This window comes from Ctenopharyngodon idella, chromosome 17, assembly GCF_019924925.1.
Source record: "Ctenopharyngodon idella isolate HZGC_01 chromosome 17, HZGC01, whole genome shotgun sequence".
NCBI lineage: Eukaryota > Metazoa > Chordata > Actinopteri > Cypriniformes > Xenocyprididae > Ctenopharyngodon > Ctenopharyngodon idella.
In genome coordinates, this window is record NC_067236.1 from 34196013 (window position 1) to 34206151 (window position 10139).

Genomic DNA, 10139 nt, shown 5'->3' on the forward strand with positions numbered 1-10139 from the left:
CAAAACTTTATATCAGAACAGGATTTGCTTTCTAGGATGTTATTTTTGTTGTGGATTTTTAGAGAGCAAAAGGTTATTTCGGCGAGTGCTGTTAATGGCATTGGTTTCAATTCTGTTCAAACATTGTCTTGTGGAAAACCTCCCACTGTTGTTTGCTGACATTGTCGTCCAGGACACAAAAACTGGAGTTTTTTTTTTTGTTGTTGTTGTTTTTACCTCAAATAATGAACATTTTCTTTTTTGCCTTGTCTCACTCTGGGCATGACAGTTTATTTGAAGCACTTGATTGTTGACCACCACTAACTATTTAAGTACTTAAACACTCCACATATAAATCTGATACCTACATTGTAAAAAAAAAAAATGCTGTAAAATTTGCAGTAACTTACTGGCAATTTTGGTCTCCAGCAGGCCTGTAAATTAACAAGAGTGCTGTAAAAACACAGCTCAACTGTAAAAACTGCAAATCAAGAGCAGCTGTGAATTTACATGTGACGTTTTAGTCCAAAGATGGTGATGATGAATCCAAAATAACAAAAGGATTTATTAAACAAACAAAACTCAGATTAGTGTTTTTACTGGATACTTGAACAAATAAACTATGTACAAATAAAGAGCAATAAATAAAATTGTATTTTTATTGTCAATATTTGCTTTCTTTCATCGTTCTTTAGTGTTTGATTCAAGGTTTATAGCATTATACTAAAGTTTTAATGCAAGTTTTGTTACTTAAAACTTTAACCTGAAGAAATCCTGGTCTTGTTCTTTGAACCACATGTGATCATAAACTCCACCCTCTTCCAACACTTACCAGGAAGAGACTGACTTATTATTTCTCTTTTCTGTCATTCTGACTCTCTTCTCTCTTGACAAAAGCAATAAAGAATCAGCGATCAGTGGAGAACGAAGAGAAACACTTTCAAGAAGGATTTTTGAGACATTTGTTTCTGAACAGACAGCAGATCGTTGTGATTCTCAAGGTGTTTCATTTTTAAAACCGTCGTTCAGAAAGCGAAAGTAAAGTTTATATTGCTGGAGCTCAAACAAAATGGCTTCACTAAATGTTTCTGCTGAAGAACTTTCTTGTCCCGTGTGCTGTGAAATCTTCAAGACTCCTGTTATTTTATCATGTAGTCACAGTGTCTGTAAAGAGTGTCTTCAACAGTTCTGGAGAACCAAGAAAGCTCAGGAGTGTCCTGTCTGCAGGAGAAGATCCTCAAATGATCATCCTCCAGTTAGTCTTGTGTTAAAAAACTTGTGTGAGTCGTTCCTGACGAAGAGAAATGAGACGAGTTCATCAGGATCTGAGGAGATCTGCAGTTTACACAGTGAGAAACTCAAACTCTTCTGTCTGGAGGACAAACAGCCTGTGTGTTTAGTGTGCAGAGATTCACAGAAACACATCAGTCACACATTCAGACCCATCTGTGAAGTTGTTTCATCATATAAGGTAAGAGAAATGACTCTGGTTTCACATGTAATTGAAAGTGACATGAGGGCCAAGTAGGGAGTAGGAGAGTAGTGAGTAGTGAACACACACACACACTATAAACTGATTCACTGTGGCGCACGGGGAGTGATTGGGGGTTTGATGTCTTGCTCAAGGGGCCTCATTTATAAAGCGTGCGTACGCACAGATTTGATCTAGAATGTGCATACGCATAAATCCACGCCAACGCTCATATTTATAAATTCATCTTCATCTTGGAAAAGTGCTTAGTGCCACATCAGGGTCTGAACAGACGTACGCACTTTTCCTTGTCAGATTACTGCAGGTTTTTGGAAATCTAAACTATTTTTGCAGCTCGCCATTCTAAATTAAAGGATTTTGGACGATGACTGGTGATTTTTTTAAATGTAAATGACATTAATTATCCGTCATCTACAAGGCGGAGAACTGAAAGCATTCAGCTGCGCACAAGTTCAAGATCATTTGCGATTTATAGATTTCACATCTGAAAGAGAGGCGTACGCTCGTTTTCTGTGTGTACGTTTATTCTATGAATCACATGTACGCACATCTGAGAAATGATCGTAAGATCAAATGTAGGTCCGTTTTAATGCAACATTTTATAATTATATAAGGCCCAAGGGCACCTCAATCATTTCCTGCCAGTATTGAGAATCGACCCCCCTTTAACTGCTGCTAATACATTTATACATTTTCACGCAGGTACAGATAATATTAGATAACCTTGTTTTGCTTTAATAAATAACATTGTCTTTTACAAACTGTACTTTGTGTTTTCTCAGGCTGCCTTTGTTTTAATTTCTGAATCAATTTAGTATCAGATGTACATAAAAACAAGAAATCAGGATGAGGGCAAATACTTTTTCACAGCATTATATGATCATATCACTGTATTCTCTTCTTCTCTTCACTGTAATCTGGTGTTTTATGTGTTTTTGTTCAATTCCAGGAGGAGCTCAATACAGCACTGAAGTCCTTACAGAAGAAACTTCAACACAATGAAGAAATGAAAGGAGAGTTTGAGAAAACAGTTCAACACATCGAGGTGAGGAAACAGAATCAGAGTCATTTTCATCACAGCTGTAGGATCACTATGTACAGTTATGATCTGATATATTTAATATAATTCGTTATATGTCGGTATCCGAGTTTATCTCTGATATATATGATGTGAAGTGTTGATGTGTGTCGATTGAGATGATTGAAGTGAATGTGATTTGATTTCAGTCTCAAGCTGAGCACACAGAGCGTCAGATTAAACAGCAGTTTGAGAAGCTTCATCAGTTTCTCAGAGATGAAGAAGAAGCTACAATCACTGCACTGAGGGAGGAAGAGGAGCAGAAGAAGCAGATGATGAAGGAGAAGCTGGAGGAGATGAACAGACACATCTCAGCTCTTTCACACACAATCAAAGACACGGAGGAGATGATGAAAGCCAATGACGTCTGCTTTCTGAAGGTCTGATTTCAGATCATTGGTTGATCATTGGTTCATTGATTGAGTTCTTGATGATAAATGGTGTGTTTGTTCTGCAGGAGTTTCCAGTCTCAAAGGAAAGGTGAGTGATCTGCTCCTGTCTCTGGTCTCTCTGGTTCTGATCCAAAGCCACTGCAGTTCTGACTCCTGAATGTTCTTCCAGAGTCCAGAGCTCACAGCCGGATCCACAGATGGCTTCTGGAGCTTTGATTCATGTGCCGCGTTACTTGGGCAACCTGCCGTTCAGAGTCTGGAAGAAGATGCAGGACATCGTCCAAAACAGTGAGTCTGACTGCAGAAAGAGAGAAAGAAAGAAAGAAAGAAAGAAAGAAAGAAAGAAAGAAAAATGACAAGCTCTACTAATAATTTCTCAGTCCAACATAATTAGTTAGTGAAACACAACAGACAGAGAGAATAAACTGATCAACACTGACTATAAGAGCCGATAAAATGAAGATGATCAGATGCTGCTGAAGATCAAACTCACACTTACAGTTTTTCATCTACAGCATAAATCTCAACAGATCTCATCGATTTATTGTTATTTTAATTGATGGACACAAATGTCTGAATCACACATTTAATGTTTGTAGTTGATGATAAAATGAGTGTGAAACTAATAACAGCACTGACAGTGATCAGAGGAACATGTCTGATGTGTTTGATCAACAGGACGAGTGTCATAATTCATAATAATCTGTGTTGGTTCACTCTTGATCATTATATGAACATCAGAATAAAAGCATCTGTTGATTGTGTCTCATCAGCTCCTGTGATTCTGGATCCAAACACTGCGAGTCCAGATCTCGTCCTGTCTGATGATCTGACCAGTGTGAAAGACAGCGGGATCAGACAACCTCTTCCTGATAATTCAGAGAGATTTGACTGGTATGAGTGTGTTCTGGGTTCAGAGGGGTTTAACTCAGGAACACACTGCTGGGATGTGGAAGTTAAAGAGAGTAAATACTGGACTCTTGGAGTAACTACAGCATCAAAACAGAGGAAGGGACGTGTTTTCTTCAGCACTGATGTCTGGAGTGTGAAGTATAGTCAGTACGGATGGACTCCAGGTCCTGGTTTTCGTGTCAAACAGAAGCTTGATCGTGTGAGAGTGAATCTGGACTATGACAGAGGAACGGTGTCATTCTCTAATCCTGTAACTAACACACATCTACACACACTCACAACCACCTTCACTCACACACTCTTTCCATTCTTCAGGTGTTTTGACTCTCTGAGGATCTTAGCGGTCAATAGTCAGTAATCGTTACTCCTGTAGGTCTGGATCTTCCTGCTTTCATCATGTTTCCAATATTTAATCCAGATCACATGAGTAAGAGTGCTGTTGATCTGAATATCAGTACGGTGGCTGTGATTGGACCATGATGGTCACATGACTGATATCAGCACTACAGCAACACTCACACTCTCATATTTCATAAAACAGATCAATAAACAACAAGTTTATTTAATTAGAGTTTAGAAGAAGTTTAAAAAGCACTTTACACAAGAAGAACAATTTTTTTAGACCATTGTAGGATAATGACCTGATTATTTTCAGTAAAGTTCATCAATTTGCTAATTTTCACATAATTATATATTTTTTTTCTAGAAACTGAACCTAATTCTACAGTTTCAGTGAATTTGTAAATGAATAATTGTTTATTTCAGAACAGAATTTGATGATCTCTAGTTTTAAAAGTTTTGAACTACAGCATCATTCAGACACACAGACATTGAGAATCTCAACAATGACGATCAAAAGCTTCATGCCGCAGTGCATGTTGGGAGTTTTGTATGCTGGCACCCAGCATGCATTGCAGCATTAAGTTTTTGATTGTCACCATTTCTGATGTGTGAATGATGCAGAACCTCTGAATGTGTTATGTGATGATGAATCATCATGATTGTGTGGGATTACAAATTTAAGAATCTGTTTAAGATCTGCTGATCCTACATCCTGACATAACCTCACATGAAATACTAAGGTGAAGTATATTGTATTTAACATTTTGAGGTAAAGATAATGACAATTTAAGGAGATCAAGGCAGGCAGCCCAGGTGTCTGTAACATTAACCTTTTGTCTTCATGCACTTCCTGACCATTTGGCAGGACAAGCTCAAGATACAGCGGTGCCTTTGTCTCTATGATAATGTAAAGGTATGGGTGATACTGTCAGACTGAGTGGATTAGCACCTATGCATTTGAATGACACCGTTATGCTGATTAGATCATGGCTGGGAAATGTAGGGAATGGGCTGATTCCTGCACTGCATTTGCATGCTTTGTTTAGATTGTCTCCACCTCTACTCTATGTATCCCTCCCCCTTGAATGTATATAAACTACAATGTACACTGCCTTATTTGGACTTGGATGACTACAGCAACGCACAGCGCGTTTCTCAGTAAAGAGTAACTTCTGCTTGAAAGATATCCCAACGTCTCCTGGTCTCTGCTTCGACGAGGAAAAAGTTTCCTACAGTTTTGGTGCCATGACCCGGATAGAGCTTCTCACCTCAATCCTGATTGAAACTTCAAGCACAACAAAGATCTGATCCAAAAGAAGATCCAAGCTGAATTTTCCTGTACACCCAAGGGTTGGTGAGTGATACTCTATCCAAAAGAACCATTAAGACCAGTACAAAGTTGTTATCCTCTGCGCCGTCAGAGAAGAGTTAACAGACAGCTGTAGGGTTTGGTTAACTAAGTTACCCTCTAAAAATGTTCTTTTAGAGATGAAATTTATCCTCTGTTCAGACAGGGAAGATTAGCATTACGTGCTAATATTGGTTTATCCTCTGTAAAGTTAGGGAAGTTTTATCCTCTGCTTTATAAGGGAAAGTTGTTTATCCTCTGTTTAATCAGGGAAGGTGGTGTGTTAACAGAATAGTAACAGAATAGGAAAGTTACAACTGTTACAGTGTGTAAGCAAGTTGGTTCTACTCTGCTCACCAGAGAAGGCTGAATATATTACGATGTGTATTAACTAGGATAACCTCTGCTCTGTCAGGGAAGTGTTGAAGTGTATTGTTGTGCCAGAAAGACATTACAAAATGTTGAGAAAGAACGCTAGACTAATTCCAACAACTGAGAAAGGTGGACTAGCTACCCCTTTATGGACAGATAGTGAGTTCAAATCATTGTTAGGAAAGCACATGGACTCAATAGTGACAGATTGGATTTGACAAAGAAATTTGGGATTCATCCAGAAAAAGTTTGGTCTATTGAAGAATGCAAAAAGGTACTTGGTGCTTGTATTCGGAAGAAAAATATGAAGGGCATTATCTGCTGCCACAGAGAATTTACTCTATCCATTGCACAAGAACAAATCCAACGTATTGCTAAGTTAGAAGAGCAGAACAAACAGTTGCACACTCGAGTGTCTCGTCTCACGCAGAAGTTGGGCCTTAACAAAGCCTCAAAAAAATGTGACTCAAAAGACCAACAGTCAGATGAAAGCTATCCTGACTTAGAGTCTTTCTGTAGACTAGAGGGCAATAGCAATACTGGATTCATGGATAAAGATGTAAATGCAGTTGAAGTGTGTGGAGCGAGACAAAAGGCTCAGAGTAGGGTAAAAGGTGTTGACACAGTTACATCTGTAACCCCCATACTCCAGTTACAAGCAGTCAGTACTGCTCTAGGTCCTGAAGACATAGAAAGACTTGCTGAGAGTTTGCCATCAGTGCAGAGAAATTTTTCTGAGTTTAGGACAGAGTTGTCTAGGAAAATGAAGCTCTATGATATGTCCCTAGCTGAAGTCACCCAGCTAATGTCACAAATCCTGAAAGAGTCAGAATTCAGTGATTTTGAAAGTGCTGTAAATAATTCTGAGTTTCAGCATTCCAGCAAAGGTGAACTGAGAGAAGGAGTTCTGAGAGTGTTACAGAACCTTGTTGGACCAAAGGTGGACTGGTCAAAGATCACTAGTTGTGTACAGATGAAGGATGAAACTGTAAGTGAGTACACTGAAAGATTTTGTCAGTCAGCTGCAGCATACAGTGGAATAGCAGACACTCCAGAGAAGGTGTTAGAGGATAATGGACCACTGGTCCGCATGTGGTTTGATGGGCTCTCATCAGAATACAAAAATGCATTGCCTTTCTTAGACTTCACATGGTCCAATGGAACTCTGCAAAACAACTTAGATCGGTTAGCTATTTGGGAAAGAGACTCGGATGTCAAGACAAGAGTAAAGATTGCAGCAGCATCCTTTAAGGTCAACACAGAGAATCGACAGAAACGTAAATGTCCTAAGAGAGAAGGCAGTTGTCATTACTGTGGTAAACCTGGACATTGGATGAAAGAGTGTAGGAAAAACAAAAAGACATTTAAAGAAATGAACAGCTTTACTCAGCTCCTACTCAGTCAACTTGCCACACTGAAACTGCCCCTCCCCTCTTCTCCAAACTCTTGGAGCAACAGTTTACTGACATGCTAACCATTTGGGCTGTGAGTGCTTAATTTCCCCAGTAATCTACAAGAAAGCTGAAAGACTCATTCTGAACAAAAGAAAGTTGACTGTCACTTCCACCATTTGGGGTACACTGGTTAAGTACACTCACAGTCTTAAATGTTATGCTACAGCACACTCCATTCACTTATCCATCCTCTGTGGGTTACGATGTCTGCTATGACTGATGTTTCATTGGAAGATGGAGATGTAGCACAGTAAAGTTTACAAATTAACTACAGGGAGAGAATAGGACACACAGACCAGTGAGGAGCCCAGGGAAGAACCGAAGTGCAACAGGCCTCGGGGGCCAACCCTGTGGTGAAGACTTCCTCATAGGTTTCCCCCTCTCAGTAGTTTATCCCCACCTTACTGGTCTATAGGTGTCAAATTGATTAAGACTAGGTTAAAAAAAAAAAAAAAAGGAACAAAACCACAATACGATCACTAGAAGTTTATTATGATAAGAGTTAGACAGAAAAACTATACGATCATCAGAGGTCTAACGTACTAAAGGCTATGCATGAATACTGCTGGTCTGCTGTTTCTTTGTTTTCTTGTGTTGCAGGTATGTGTATATGCCATGACGGCTCATAAGCAGCACCTCAGATATCCATGAACAACCTTCATGAAGAGAGAGTCATCTGAGCAACTCGGAGTTGCACAACGACAAAGAATCATCTGAGCAACTTGGGACAAACATGGAAATGCATTGGAAATGGACTCTACAGGGAACAGACTCCACAGCTATTCAGGCACCATGGACTTTTAGGACTTCCAGGCTTATGCTACATGGTTTTCTGTGTCATCATGTAGTTTATACAACATATTACCACCCTGCGTTGTATATGTGTGTCAACAGTTTACTCAAGTTAAAGAACAACACTTATGTAAATGTTGGACACGACATAGAATAAGATGTATGTGCCTGTATCTGTTACAAGTTACATGACTGGAAGATGGGACTTATGTTAACAAACATAGGTTAAAGAAGGGATTTAAGAAGGTTTAAATTTGTATTACGTGAGTTATTAGAACTCTCAAAGGGGGGACTGTGGGATTACTTATTTAAGAATCTGTTTAAGATCTGCTGATCCTACATCCTGACATAACCTCACATGAAATACTAAGGTGAAGTATATTGTATTTAACATTTTGAGGTAAAGATAATGACAATTTAAGGAGATCAAGGCAGGCAGCCCAGGTGTCTGTAACATTAACCTTTTGTCTTCATGCACTTCCTGACCATTTGGCAGGACAAGCTCAAGATACAGCGGTGCCTTTGTCTCTATGATAATGTAAAGGTATGGGCCATACTGTCAGACTGAGTGGATTAGCACCTATGCATTTGAATGACACCGTTATGCTGATTAGATCATGGCTGGGAAATGTAGAGAATGGGCTGATTCCTGCACTGCATTTGCATGCTTTGTTTAGATTGTCTCCACCTCTACTGTATGTATCCCTCCCCCTTGAATGTATATAAACTACAATGTACACTGCCTTAGTTGGACTTGGATGACTACAGCGACGCACAGCGTGTTTCTCAATAAAGAGTAACTTCTGCTTGAAAGATATCCCAACGTCTCCTGGTCTCTGCTTCGATGAGGAAAAAGTTTCCTACAATTGTCTGATTGGCTGATCTCATTCAGTCTATAAATCACAGTCTTTCTTTGGTGTCAAATCGTTCCTATCAGATCACATCTAACAATCATTACAGGTAGTAAGTTAGTTTCACGTCATATACTTACTGCTTACAACATTGTGTGGAGCTGCTTGACATTCTTCTTTAGGCAGATGTTTATTAAGATTAAAAGTGGTTTATTTTGTTTAAAATCTTATGAATGTATGAGGTGGTGAGAGGGTCTTTTACCCCACAGACACTAAACCAGCATGAGGAAAAAGACACACAGTACTGATACAAACACTTTAGCTAAAATAATGTTTTTAATAATGTCTAAGTTAATACTTGTTTAAAACAGTCACTTTAGCAAAGTTTGTACTATTTTCTGTGTTTATTTTGATAAATAAAAGAATTCATTTTTGCTCAATAAATATACTGTTATAAAAATATGTTCATTTTAAAAATACAGAAACAAAATTATTTTAAAAACGTAAAGATTCTGAAAGTATTGAAGAAGATCACATAATAATTGAACCTCTGGTGCTCCTTATTTGTGAATCACACTCATTGTCCTCACGGTCAAAAGTGACCGGACACCTGTAACGTAACCTTATTTTTTCAGTAAAATCAGTCTAATTCATTTTTGTTTAATAATATTTTTTCTTTTTGCATTTTGAGAGGGTTTTGTGGTAATATCCATTAATATCCATTTTCCCCATAGAAAATGTATATATATTTTCCAATTCATGCAGTATTTCAGGTTAAAGGACTTTAACCAGTCTAGGCCTTTAAAATCAGGCAGATTAGCGCCATCTGTTGAGAGTGTAGAAAGAAAACATGTAATATCATGGTGTGACCACTAGTTGCCTGTATAGCTCTCTAAAGCAGCCTAGTTGTTTTTAGACATAATTACATATTTTTATTAGGTGGAAGATTTGAATATATATAAGGATACTTTTGTCAAGTTTAAGATATTTTTTTTGTTGTTGTTGGAAATAGTGATTTGAAGTGTTTGTTGATTCCAGTCAAACCTGAACATTGTGTTAGAAAGAGAACACAAAGAAGCATTTTGTTGCCAATTTTGTTTTATTCAGAATTTAATAATAATAATAAA

General features: G+C 38.3%; 1 protein-coding gene across 1 annotated transcript; it reads left to right on the forward strand.

The window, feature by feature from the left end:
- The first annotated feature begins 793 nt into the window (after positions 1 to 793).
- On the forward strand, positions 794 to 8978 carry LOC127498785 (nuclear factor 7, ovary-like). The gene is made up of 6 exons (XM_051868525.1): positions 794 to 1450; positions 2421 to 2516; positions 2699 to 2929; positions 3007 to 3029; positions 3111 to 3229; positions 3715 to 8978. The coding sequence occupies exons 1-6, from the start codon at positions 1049 to 1051 to the stop codon at positions 4209 to 4211; spliced, it is 1368 nt and encodes a 455-aa protein (XP_051724485.1). The 5' UTR covers positions 794 to 1048; the 3' UTR covers positions 4212 to 8978.
- The last annotated feature ends 1161 nt before the right edge of the window (positions 8979 to 10139 follow it).

Excerpts from the sequence above, each read along its gene's own strand:
- LOC127498785 (XM_051868525.1), top strand. The coding sequence starts at position 1,049 with ATGGCTTCACTAAATGTTTCTGCTGAAGAACTTTCTTGTCCCGTGTGC. Across the intron at positions 2,517-2,698 it reads AAACAGTTCAACACATCGAG|TCTCAAGCTGAGCACACAGA; the intron begins GTGAGGAAACAG and ends ATTTGATTTCAG. Across the intron at positions 3,230-3,714 it reads GCAGGACATCGTCCAAAACA|CTCCTGTGATTCTGGATCCA; the intron begins GTGAGTCTGACT and ends GTGTCTCATCAG.